General features: G+C 46.1%; 1 protein-coding gene and 1 long non-coding RNA gene across 2 annotated transcripts in view; one reads left to right on the forward strand and one right to left on the reverse strand.

The window, feature by feature from the left end:
* The window catches only part of LOC126527719 (uncharacterized), a 34,596-nt gene that overhangs the window by 19,720 nt on the left and 930 nt on the right, over positions 1-13,946 (forward strand). The window contains exon 3 of the mRNA XM_072284555.1: positions 9,477-9,831. Within this exon, the coding sequence (XP_072140656.1) occupies positions 9,477-9,831 (355 nt within the window). The remainder of the gene's footprint in view (positions 1-9,476; positions 9,832-13,946) is intronic.
* On the reverse strand, positions 110-6,834 carry LOC129383897 (uncharacterized). The gene is made up of 3 exons (XR_011890131.1): positions 6,336-6,834; positions 3,438-3,728; positions 110-557 (listed from the first exon to the last, which is right to left on the reverse strand). It is a non-coding gene; the product is annotated as an uncharacterized lncRNA (long non-coding RNA).

The raw sequence follows: 13,946 nt of genomic DNA on the forward strand, positions 1-13,946 counted from the left end.
TGCTACAAAACTGTTGGCAAAGCTGTAAGCACTAACTCTTGCGCGCGTCTCGTAGATATTTAAAAGCCACATGACCAATATTTTCGCGAAATGTAGTAAGAGTCAGAGATTCGACAAATCTAATATTTATTGCAAGACCTACGACAGAAACTGATTCAAGACCTGCGACAGAAACAGGTCTGTGAATCAGTTCATAAAACTACAAGCGAATATGTTTTAAACAAAAAAAAAGTAACCAAATCTACGAAAATTCCGGTGCCGATCGGAGCCCGTGCCTGAATAGTCCACTTGAACCGTCCGGGCGAACGTTCATTCCGGTGGGGCTCGACTCTTCTGCGATGCCCCCTTCTCGGTGGACAGAGACCTTGGGGAATGTAGTTCCACGACAGCCTTCGTTGCGGACAGTCACGCTGACTGCTGTCGTGTTCTGCCACGTGTGTCCCCCTATGGTAACGTGTGCGGTGTCCATGGCGGCGTTCGTGGAATAGTTGCCCAGGTGCACAGTACGCGCGAACGTGAACCGCATGACGAGTTGGAGGGCCTTTGTTCTTGAACGCCTGCAAAGCAATGTTTGAGCGGTTTACAATTACGCTGAACATTTTCTGCTTACTTGTACATGTGAGCTGCGCAAGTCTTCAACTGTGATCCGTGGCTGAAGAAAAGTGCTGGACATATTATTCGAGCATGCCGGAGGAAATGATAACACCACTTACTAGAGCGAGGCTATTCTAACGTCTTGAAGGAGCGTGGGAAAACGCAATCGTAATTCAGACTCGTAGACTACTAGACACCAGGGAACGACTGGCGCGAATACTGACGCCCGAGTGGAGACAACGTATGTAGCTGAATAAATGGCAGCTACATTAATTAAGTAGCATCTAGACGAAATGTTCGTAAACAAATAACCAGTATTTCAAATACGAAGTGATACCTAAATTTCTAACTTCCTGAGTGTACGTAAATTCCCAGTTCCTCACTGAATTCTTACCTAAAATGCTCGCGTAACAGCTCCCTACTATTTTTGGTTGCGATTCTGCTTGGTTGCGCGAGTATGCCATGACTGCCATTGGTAATGCCGTATTTGCACCTGTAAGGTCCGCACGGTTTTCAAGTTTAAATGTATAGGTGAAATTCCTGCCTTAGAGTACTCGAACTGAACCAGCTTACACAGCATGCACTAGATGTCAGTATCGTTACACGTAACATGCAATCAATGACAGCCGGTAAAAAAAAAAAACTTTTGCTTCTATAATCACCCTTCACTCTCTCTCTCTCTCTCTCTCTCTCTCTTGTAGCCGACACTAAACTGCTGTAGGGCAGGCAAATTGCTAGAACTATGGGGACGCTTGGTACTGCTGTTTGTTGTGCCTACTGCTTGTCCTGCAGTTATCCAGGTTTTTGGAAAGTTTTCGCTACTGCAATGAAATCATTTCTGTTGCTCTGATAGGACGCAAGCAGACTAGAATTAGTCCATTGTGACGGCCTGAAACTCTCGAAGGTTGACGCAAACAAATTTTTTTAGAGCATACTGTTTAGTAAAGCGAACCCATAGAGTACCACCTCTACGCCTGTCCTTGCTGCAATTGTCAACAAGATTATCTGCGTGCTAGCCCAAGTCGCCTAAATGGCTCATCGCCCTTCAAGGAATATATCCTATATGACAATGGCCAAATTACACCCTTGTACGCACAAGACTACTCTGAGATTATTACGCAACGGTGGGTTGCGACCGCTTTAGACTGTGCCAGGGAGTGTTCCTCAGCAGATGTGGATACTCTTATACCTTGCCCGAGATCAGCAAGCGTAAATATCTCAGTGAACGTGACATCCCTTCCTTTTCGCTTTTCTACCCGTCTATTTTAATGACAGTTCAGCAATCCAAAGGTTTAGCTGTGGAAATAACAAATACAGAAATAAGCCGAGGTGGTCGTAAACGCCTCGTTGCTCTGCACACTACCGAATGAGGGCATAATATACACTACTTGAGCGTAGTGTTAGTTATCGTCACCTCTGAATAAATTTTAAGGTATTCGAATGCACTGGTGTGTCGCCCACTGCCTGCAGGTTAGAGAACTGCGTGTAGACAAAAAGAATGAAGATCCCCCACAATGTGTATTTCATAGCCCCCGGACTGCTTTGAGACCTTTTGTCATTCATCGTTGTCAATCAATCAAATCAGTGAGTCATCGAAAAAAAATCAATATTGAATTTAGCATGATTGAAAGGTAGCGGACGGGTGCTTAAACATGATGGCCAAAGCTACAGGGTGGCTGACATTTCAAACAGTCAGCCATACACCTGGATGCTGGGCAAGTTACCATTCTCTCGCCTTTCCTATTTCTGAGAGCCACAATCTCTTCTAGAACCTTCCCATCGAAAAACACATCGGACGTCCCTGTCGTGGTCCTCCGCCTTCGTAATGGTGCATATGTACCTCCATCCCGTACTGCGCAATTCAGAACTACTTTTCAAGCTTCTCTAAAGCTCTTTGCATGAAACAGTGTAAGTGGTACGCGCGCTGCTGCAGCTAGGGCGACAATTAGCAAACAATACGCATGCACAAGATCAAAATAGTACGCAGGGCGATTGCTGGTGTGGCTGGTTTTTGCGTTACTTCATTGTGCAACAACTCAGTGAACGCTTACCCTTTTGTTGCAATAATTCGCTCTACACGGGACTTTCTAAAGCTGCACTGGCGCCACTGGGTTCTTAAAAGAGACTACGACGAAGTTCCCCACCATTTGTTTTCCGTACTCCTCGTATCTTGTGTCTGCGTCTATTTCGCTGGTTTCGCCTTAGTTGTGTTAAAGAAATAAACACGGTCGCGATATGGGAGGGAACATGGGAATTGAATTTAGTCTCACAATTACTCGCGACGTGTGGCTTCTAATGTTAAGTGCTCGTACGCAAGAAATAGTTTTCTGATGGGACGTTTCGTCTCACTGAGCATTTATTTTTTGTAAGGAGCACGATTGTTTTGCCGGAAATTTCGAAAGCAATTTCGAAAATGTTGCTTTTCGTACTGCTCGATGGTAAATTTTTCTGATCAGTCAAGAAGCTTCCCAATTGATCCCGTGTATCATAATGTGTAATGTCGACGAAGTAACGGGCACGGGAAGGTGGTGCAGCGCTCAGTGACTGAAACGAGGCGCTTTGAGTGCGTGGCTGCCCCCGTTTTTTCGCGTTTCCGATGATCCCTGGATGCTCACTGTGGGACCAAATGCCATCACAATGCCTCACAAAGGCTCTCGAGCTCTCATTGTGTATCGCGATGTTGGTTTCACCGCCCGTATGCTCGCTGTCCACAGTGCTCAGGCTGGACGTATAGAGTACCGGCAGCGGGGATCCTCACGTATTGCGTTTCAATCGCTAAACATTGTACGTGTAGAAAACATGCCATAGCACAACGCGATTGAAGCAGTTACATCGCAACTTACCTGAAATTGACCCTGCCGACCCTGCTGACCCTGCTGAAGTCCGTGGCTCCACAGCGATGGGAGCTGCGCGCTCGGACGAGACTGGACAGGCTGCTGGTCCGGTGGCTTTCCCGGGGTTCAATAATGGAGCGAATGTCGCTGGGTGGCATGCTGTAGAAATCCGCCCACCCGCTGACCAATCTCGCCGTTGTTCTCTCCGTGGCTCGAAATTTCTGCGCGGCTGATCTCTGGTTTCGAGAGCGAATTCGATGAAGAGAACGTGCCGATTGCACTTCTTTGTCGTCCTCTTTCCTGAAACGTACGAACGTTTCGTTTCGTTTTTTTCTTCTTATATCTACTGCGGGGAATCGACCGAATACGAGTACGCTTTCGTCTTTACGAAAATGTACGTTTGTGTTGCTGCGTGTTTTTTTTTCGTAATATATGTGTAACAATATTCAGGATGACATTTACAGGACTGCATTGGAAAATAATTTTGTACGTGCGTGCGTGGACGCAGAAGAAGAAGACAAAAGGTGTTTTGTTATAGGTTCATTTCGGTATGAATCAAGAATAGATTCGAAGAAGCATAAAATTTCTGTCATTTCTTTCTTTTTTGCATTTACAGCAAATAATAATAATAACGCTTGGTCACACTGTTACCTTGGCCACGTGCCACAACTCTCTCCGAAAAGAAGACAAAGAAGTAGGTAAAGCGGTCAGCACGTGGCGACGTGAGGTGTCTTAACTGATGTATACTTATTGTGTCGAGATCATGATATTTCATTTGCAATCAGTCCCGGTTAGAGGGAGATGGACGGTCATAAAATGCGGTGTTGCATATGCCAGAGAAGCTTGCGACCCGGATATTGTACATCTTAGTGCAGTATAAAGTGCAAAACAGAGAGCCAGATATGAGAACGCGCGCGAGTGACTGACGAAGTCAACCTGATGACGTTCAAAATGTCATACAAACAAGCATATCTTTGTTTAAACCAATTATAAATATATTTTGTGGCGTTTTACTTATCATTATGTAACGTGTTATATTCTTGCCAAGGTATTATTTGCTGTTGAAACTTTATTTCTCTTATTGCTGTGTAGTTTAATTACAGCACTAGGTTAGACAAACCTATTGTGTGATCTCTGCGCTCTACACGCATTTGGACGCTGCAGCGGCGGAGAACACATCTTGTACAGGGGTCAAGAGATCATCCAGGTGCCAGGAGCACCTTTAGTCCTGCGCCCTTTTGTATTCGTATGGTGCTGGGCAACAATAACAAAATTTGCAAATAACAATTCGTAAACAATCTTCAGTGCGCGCTGCTGCGTAACTTTACTATGGAGTAATTTCACCTCAGCAGTTGGCAGTAAGGCAACCTGAACTATGTCAGGCACTTCATCGACTATTCACCAGAAGTGCGTAGAACGATAGTTAGTGGTGGATATCTTAGGCAGAACGTCATATCATGTGAAGGCTCTTACATAAGCATGTAGCACGATATTTTCGGGATTTTGTCGGGGATTTCGTCCGCACATTGTCAACAAGAAGGTCCAAATGATTCTGGTTCATAGGTATGGTCCAACGAGGATTTTGTGCCAATGTCGTCAATGCAGCTCCACCACCAGAAACTGCTCTCTCTAGTTTGCAGGTCGGAATAGGAGCGCGGCGTGACGGAGGCGAACGCGATTGACGGCGGGAGGGAGAAGGTGAGCGGGCGTAGCGGGGTCTTGTCAGAGGTGCCGCAGGGTCAGGTGCTAGGTTGATCAAAGAGGGAGCGATTGAAAAGGGCGAGCTAGGGGGTACGAGAGTGGTCCGCAAAAGAATAGCGTGTCCAAGAAGTCTAGCGGCTGCGGCAGCGGCGAGCGATATGCCCGATGCATCGGCAGTTAAAGCATGTCGGCTTGTCGTCAATGGTGCGCCATTCGGACGGGTTGTTGTTGTCCATAATAGTAGTAAAAGGAGCGAGATGGGAAAATGGGCGGATATAGAGGTTCATAGCGCACGGGGCTAACGGATTTCAGGCCGAAATTTGACAATTTTTGGCGGACGACGGCCTGTATCAAGGAGATCATTGCCGGGGAAGGATCAAATGGCAGCAAGGAAGCGGCCGCTGGTTGTGCTGTTTCGACCTCACGACGAATGATGCGACTACAGTTGTCACGTGGTGAGGGCTGGTGGAAGAGGTTGTCACAAGATAACGTAGCAGCTGTGTCGGTAAGGCACGTGGTGTATTGGGATACTCGGTGGCTTTTAGCATGCTCGAGAGGGCGGCATTCTTTGAGGAGCGTATTGATTCTGGTGGTGTTGTTAAGCACCGATGGATTGAAGGCGTCGTCAGAAATGCCCTTGAGGACGTGACTAACCTCACCTTCCTCCGACATGTTCGGGTCGGCCTTGCTACGAAGGACCAATACGTCGAGAATGTACGACACGTAGGATTCGGCCGATGTCTGTAGGCATGTGGCAAGGGCCTTCTTTGCATTGAGTTAGCAACCAGAGGGATTGCCAAAAAGGTCGTGGAGCTTTTCTTTGAAAAGATCCCACTTTGTGATCTCCTGTTCGTGAGTCTGGAACCATGCCCGTGGAGTGCCGTTGAGGTAGAAAATAACGTTTTCGAGCATAATAGTCGGATCCCACCTCTAACGTTCGTACAAGTGGAGCCAGTCGTCAACATCAGGACTGCCGACTCAAGGGAAAACGCGAGGATCACGAGGGGGGGGGGGGGGGGGGGGGGGGGGGTAGCGACCTAGGTCGTGGCGGCTTCAGGCGTAGAGACTTGTGTAGATGAAGTGTCGTGAGCAGGAGCCGAACTTTCAGTGTCAGAGGTGCGATCGCTGGGAAGCTCCATGGCGCGCACGCGGAACGTCCACCTCCACCAGTAATCTTACGTGTGGCTTATGCACAAAGCTACTTACAATATATTTGCAAGTAGACCAACGGTTGTCAAGCTGGCGACCCTATAGCAATCGGGAACTTCCTCTCGTCATCGGGTCTTCCTCATCAGCGCGGCCCACACTGTGGCAGCTGCTTCGTATCAATGTTGGGCAAGGCAGTACAAGATGAAGCCTGAACAAAAAAAAAAAAATTCAGGGAGGGTGGTGCTTAAGAGGAAGCGTTAGCATGGGGGCTCCTATCTAAATAAATAGGAACGGGAAAATCGCTTTTGTCCGCAACCACTGCACCGATTTTGATGAAGCTTGTATCTAAAAAAAGAGGTTAAAATCTGCTGAATGCAGGAAACAGAATTTCGATTGAAGCCAGTAATGCTTTTATAAATATTGTTACATTCTACAGTATTTCAGAAAACGAAACTAAATTTTACAACTCACCATCTGTGAAATTAAAAACGATATCACATGTCTCTAAATTGTATCTGACAGTAGATCTAGAACAAAAAAAGATTGCTGTGTTATAAATGGCCTTCAAATATACCACTGATTGCGAGTAGGGACTCTTGCAAAAACCTTGTGCACTTTGCAATAATTTCACGCAAGCTGTGAATTTATATACTAAATTTGCCCTCTTTCGGTGTTCAAACGGACAAAGCCTACATAAGTGTCCTACCTGTTTTTGTGGCAGAGTTACGGATTTGCAAACTCCGTGCTGCCATTTTTTTAAAGTGGCCAATTTATATAAAAAAAAAAGATAATGTAAAAGCTTTCTTCAACTGACCCAAAATTACGCTTCCAGCAGTCACTAGCACATAACTTTCCCTCTCAAGTGCAAAAGGTCTAAGTTAAATCAGTTCTGGCGTTATCGCATCAAAGCCTTTCCGCGTTTTACGCATGATGGGACAAGTGGCATCAGAGTGGGGCGAGAGCTAAAGCTTCCGCTTAGATTGACACTAAATAGAAACAACACATCAGGTTAGATTGACCAGGTCTACTCTAAGCCTACATGTTTCGTTCATTTTTTTTACGGTGAGAGGTTGATTATTACCATACAAAATGAACGTAAAAGTTCAGTTTTTCTTTTTCTACTTCGGGCCAGGAGCCCCAGCCCCTGTGCGCCAGCTAGCGCGCTTCAAGAATTTCAAGCTATCTTATCGTATGTTTGGCCTTTCTGGCTCGGTAAAATTTCTTGAAACTCACTAAATCAAATTTGACTTCTTTAAAATACGATGTAGCCAATATTTATACATAAGATCATAGGGTTTACGGATACAATAATTACAATAATTACAATAATTACTAAATTACTCTGGCGCTAGTACCTGCGGGAGCTGCAGTGGGAGTGCTTCAAGCCAGCATGGGAATTACGGGAAGCACATGGATTTGCCTGAACTTCGTCCTTCCGGCTTCAAACGGCTTCGCGACTTTGTAAACGCGTCATTTTCAACAATGTACAGCGTAATAACTAATTAAGTTGATGTTATTAAAATTGTCCTACGTCAATGGTAGAGTGTATAAGCGCGACTGGACGAGGACGAAGAAAGAAACAGACACACAGACACAGCGCAACCAACTAGCCGGCCAACGTGTTTTAACCTACGTCAAAATTGGAACACAGGACCTCTGGCACAGAAGCCCCACATTGAAACCAGTACGCCACGGATGCATGCATCGACAAGCGATATGAAACTCCCTTGTGAATTTATCGCGGGCTAGCCACTGCCTTGAGGCGCTTTGCGCGTTTCAACTTGGCCAGCTCGACAAGCTCAATCGTTGCAATTAGTAGCGATCGTGCATGTTCGCGGCGTCTGGTGCACTTCCGAGAGTGCAGACTGCTTTGAAGTTTAGTACAACTAAGACTTATAAAGCGTAATAAACAGAGCCAGAAGAACGTCTGAATCCACAAGCGCGAAGATCCGACAAATCCATGTGCTTTTTTCATCATTCCCATGGTGGCTCAACAATTGCAGCGCCATAGTTCCCTCGAGTACATTGTACGCAACTATACGGGCAAGGTATTAACTAGGCCCGAGCAGGCGCCGTTAAAACCTGTGGCGTCGCGGCGATCTGGTTCGCGAACGTGTAGGCGACTCCGCCACCCGTCTTTCGGTTTTTGCGCCTTTTATGGTTTACCATGCCTCCTGTCACGCTATAAATGACGGTTAAGGTTTTGATAGTAATATTAATGCAGCTAAGCTTGTTTATTTTTCTCTTTAGCGTCCCGTCAATTCCACCTGCTGTTCTGCTATTCCACATTATATTCTACGATAAAGAGCAGCTTGCTTATGGAAACTGCCGCAATGTTACCCCAATATCGCGCTATTGTCGACTGCACGAAACTTAAACGGTGTTTATAGAGGCGATAGGCGGCTGGATCGGTGACAGTATATATGCGAGGGTTCGCAAGGCGATTTCGATGTAGCTCAAGGGCACCTGCTGTGACGTTCATTTGGGAGTACCCTTCGACGCTGCAAGACTGCTGACGCGACAAGCGGATAACGCTGGCGCGGTATTAATAAAAAAAAAGTTTACAAGTGTGTACGTACGGGAAGGATGGTGAAACAAGGCCGCCGTATGTCACAATCTCTCTCTCTCTTTCTCTCTCTCTTCTTTCTTTTTTACTCAATTTTGAAAGTTTCTGTGGCTTGGCTGTAAACACGCATGTTTGGGTACTGGTGGCGCAACCTCGTTCTGACTCACAGCTACATACGTGCATGTAAATGCGGCGAGCCTGTACTTTCCGCCGCCGCTTTCCCCGACACTTCGACGGGTGCGTTGGCTGCTCCGGCCCGCCCCCGTCGAAGCGTTTATTTTTAACTCGCGTGGCCCGTTGCAGCGGAAAGGGAAACGTGGCCAGACGAAAAAACAAACCCCTAAAAGACTCGAAACATAAACACGCTCGAGTTCTCGTCTCCTAGCTGCACTTATCCGCCGAAGAGAGTCGGTCGGCATTTTCATCCGGCTCCGTGCGCTATCTTATCACCGTTCGCCTCCACGTTATCGGATGTAGCGGTACCTTCGCCGAGGGCTGTGCAATGCATTCAGGCACACGCAATGCAGGTTCTAGCGAGTGAAAGAGTAGTGAAACGAGCGGGCGTGTGCAAAAACAATGAGTTAAACTCAAAACGAAAGTAGGTGCGGTTGTTCCTCTCTGACACGTTGCAGGCGCCCCCTTCTCCTGCGGTCGGATCAGCATAGACACCGCAGCAACAACAACATGGCCGATGCTGACAGGGACCCTCCTTTGCACAGAGTTCGTCACCACGCGTGCGGCGTCAACTGGCGACCGACGCGATTCGTCGACGACGTGCCGTACTACCACACCTGCGGTCTGTGCAAGGTGATACCGAAGGGGACGGTGTTGCTGCCCTGTTCACACGTGCTGTGCCAGTCGTGCCACAAGGGCAGCGTTGAGGAAGACGGTGGGGACAGTGGCGTGTGTCCGTTGGATCAGGAACCGTTCCAAGTGAGCGAGTGCGCCCGGATTAAGTTGTCCGTGACGAAGGCGAACAGCCTCAAAGTGAGTATGACGTAAACCTGTTTTTAAATATTTCTTTTTTTAAACAGTGCCCCCAAATGGTATTCTCAGCTGCCGACTGGCCTTTCAAGGCATGACCGTATATATGTCGAAACCGTATTTGTCTAAACGTCGCCTATGCAGTGTACGTTTCACACAGTCTGCAATGGATGCGATCACCACTGCATAGTGTGTGTAATGTGTGCGATGACTTGCGCAATGTTTGGCGCGTCTTAACACGCGCTTTGCAACCACAAGAACAGTTCGCGAAAGTGCTCTAAGTTTACGTGACTGCTCCTTGGAATTTGAGCGTGTTCTTGGAGCTTGAGCAGCGCTGCTAACGGTCTGCGCACACGAAAGTCGCTGTTGGTTTTTCTCTGAGACGCTAACCTGAGCCTGGCACTTTAGATGCTTGACTGTGTACGCTTGTGCTCATTACTTGAGCATGCTCTGTGCGTGTAGTGCATGTCAGTGCATCATTTCATACATGACAACTCTAATCCGCAGCAGCATACTAACCACACAGCCAGGTATAAACCTCCAGCACCAATTAAACGATGTATGTCTCTCTCTCTCTCCCAACTAAAGTGTATGCTTTGGCGAGTTGGTCATAGATGTTGGTTAAGGGAACGCATAATCGAAAAGCCTATTGATCCACTATCTGGCAGCTCAACGATACTGCTGGCCCAAGATAAATATCTGCAAAAGTTAGATGAATTGAAATATTTGGTTTTGCCTTTAAATTTACTTTTATATGTCTACCGGCTCAAAAGTAGATGTCAAAAAAATGTAGATCACGCGCAGCAGCAGCAGCAATTTTGTTGTTGTTGTTGTTGTTGCTGACTCGAAATTGGTGACCAAATACGCAGGCTCAGTCGTTCTCTCCTGAGCGCAAGTCGTGGTCATATTCTCGTCACTGCAAAAATTGTTTCGTCTGTTTAAACAAGCTACTATTTTTGATATTCGAAGAAGTCAGTCTCAGAAAACACATTAACCTTGTCAAAGCAAGTACCAAACAACAGTTGTGGGCCTTACATTTACCTTAACCGGCAGCTCAACAACTTCTCTCACCTACTGTATCTCGCTTAGTTTTTGAAGAAACATTATCATATTTCATTTGGTACGTATTTGTGCATTACGAAGAAGAAATAAAGCAATAAACAAATTCTAGACCAAGTCTCTCGCACTTTGTCAGTAAAAGGGTTGAAGGCATACAGCACTGTGGTGCAGCTGTTCCTTTTCCTGAACGTGGCATTGTTTCCTCGCACGTCGCACCTCGTCTCACAACAGGTGTCACCATTCATCCCAATCACTTGTACACCACAGTACTTGTGGCCAGATTGGGCGCTAGGAGCTGTGCTTTATAGTGAAGCAGCAGTCGCGGGATGATCGGAAAATGTGTTTTAGACAAATGACTAACGGGAAACCTAACGCATTAGCTTTGGTGTTTCGCAGAGATGTGGGCAATAAATCAGTTTCTTTAGACCTATTTGGCTTATAGCATCGTTGGAATGTTACATTCACGTCACGAGACTAATATATTGCCTCATATCTATTACATACAATGGATCAGTATTCATACCATTCCACGGTTCTCTGGTAATGCAGGGGAAAGGTGTGAGTCACTGAATATATCAAAATAGTTTGCCCATCTTGAATGTTACACAAACAAAACAATGCTTATTTACGGATAAGCATGCTCCAACCTGTAGTATATTATTTGTACCTTGGAAGTTAATCATAGAACAATAGGTCACCCTCTCACTCCTCGAAACGAGCGTCACCAACAAGGGCATTGTAGAGCTGAATCTCATACTCAAATGCGTCTTCATAAGGCCATGACAGCCGCACAAGAACGTACGAAATGCAGCATGATTTTATGCTTGTCTCAATGGTTGTCACCTCCAGATCACCGTCTAGCCTTCGTATTTTCGTAAAGCACTGTGTAACGGGCATGGTTACGCTAGTACCGGAGTGTTGGTGGATCTTGGAGTTCATGTTCTGGTACGAATTTAGTGTCTAGAGATTGCAGCGGCTGCCACCCTCTCGCACACGGACATTGCTGGCATACTCGCTGCCGCGCCATATTTCATGGGCTTCAGTGTCTTTTCTTGCGTCGGTCGAAGCTGGCTGCACTTTGTTTAAGGCAACGGCAAAGATAATGGGTCATAATAGCAGCATTAGTCGTTTCGTGGTCCTTCAGCGTACTGTAGTACTCGCTGCTTTTTTTTAAAAATGCCGCCTTGTCGTGTGCGTCTACAATCGCAGATAAGGTATCTCTTTGTGTGTCCGCTCGGTTTAAGAATAAATGGTAAGAATCGTTGGACGTTTTCGCAGAGCCATGAAACGCTTTAATAAGTGTTCTTTAAAAAAGAACGATGTCCTTTTTGTCAATTACACAATTTAGTATTGTGAAATAATCCATGCAGTTGAAGGATAGTAAAAGCTCCTCAGTACCGAACTGTTAATTGTAATTGCGATTCGAGCACATCTGACGTAGCAAGTAGATTAGTTACCACATTTAACTTGCGATATTTCATCGCTCTTCGTAGTCATTATTTGAGATGTGTGCGGTTTGCGTGACTGTTTTGGATATTCGGCACGGGACGGCTCCACTTGAACATAAGACAGAACAGCCCTCGTCTCCTGATGGTCATGAATTGCACACACCGATGCAATACTACCTCACGAAGTCTAAAAGCATGCTCTGTCAAAGATTTTGCGTATCCTACACGAGCTGGAGAATCGTCTGAACATTTCCGCCGACGATCGCCAAGTACTACGTTGGAAGAAGTGCAGAAATGCATAATAATTGAAAGAATTCTTCCTTGCATTGTTTCACGAATGAGATGAATTATATATTTGCGGAATATGCCCCTGACTTGCCACTGCAATTCGAACAAGAGCGACCCAGGAAGCAAAACAAAAACGTCAAGCCAGACTTGTGTGCATCGACCGTTAGAGCAAAAGCTGCCCTACTTTATTGAACTTCTTCCTGGACAGCAAATTTATGCACCCATGTCCAGGTTAAATGGAATTTCCGCGATGTGTATACAATGTATTATGGATACAATTGCTTCTAAAGCGAAAGCTTTAATGGCCGCGAACTTGCGATTTCGCCATGGCCGTACTTCGAGGAGGCACATGACCTCACACCGCGTTCCTTGTCCCACCGCGTTCCTCGTCGTTGCGTTCGCCTCCGCTCGCTTCGCCAGGTGCGTCGCATGCCTGATAACATGTCGGGGGATTGAAAAGGAGAGCGCGCGTGCGCCGCATCTACAGTTCAGGCGGCAGTATGGACGGCGACAATTCTGACAGGCAGGAGGAGGCCTGGAAGCGACATCGGAACGAGATGAAGCGGCAACGAACCGCCCAGGAAGCAGACGAACAGCGCGCCGAATGACTGGCTAAACGCCGCAACATAGCTCGACAACCACACTAATTTGGACTTGCAATCAAGATTAACCAAGGCTACCCTTGCTATGCCTTAGCTTTCGCTACGTATATCCTGGCATAGCCGAGCTAAGCCACTTTCAATTTTTTCCCACTATATGCTGCATAATTTCGATAATGTACATATTTGCGGGTCTTCTTACAGTGAGTGAACTGGCAGTAAGTACATTGCCGCTGGGTTGCTCACTGCTCGATGCGACAGCATCTCGGTGATGTCCGAGTACTATAATTTTGTTCTGCTGGCACTTCGACTCCCAGTAATTTACAGCATGTTCATTTTAATCTAACCACAGCATACGAAACCTCATTAATCAATCAGATAGTCAGCTCGAAAGCGTTTTGCTTGCACTGTGCTGCTTTCGTTATTGTAACTGCCGCATGATCGAAAAGTCACAGAAAAATTTTAAAAAACGTATTCTTTGAAAAAATATACACGGGAGGAGGATGCACTTCTTACAAACAACAACAAAAATTTAATTCATAAGTCAGAACGAACTTGTTTTGAGGGACAATACGTTTTCTTCTTAATGGGCAATTTTAGAGGCAGGATAATAATTTTTTTTCTCATATATGGTTGGTGCTGTAGTTTTGTAGCACCTGGCACAACTGAAGCATCACCTGTCGTTGGCGCGTGCGAAAATTCTGTTATAAAATTTTGAGTGTGT

This window comes from Dermacentor andersoni, chromosome 9 (assembly GCF_023375885.2).
Source record: "Dermacentor andersoni chromosome 9, qqDerAnde1_hic_scaffold, whole genome shotgun sequence".
NCBI lineage: Eukaryota > Metazoa > Arthropoda > Arachnida > Ixodida > Ixodidae > Dermacentor > Dermacentor andersoni.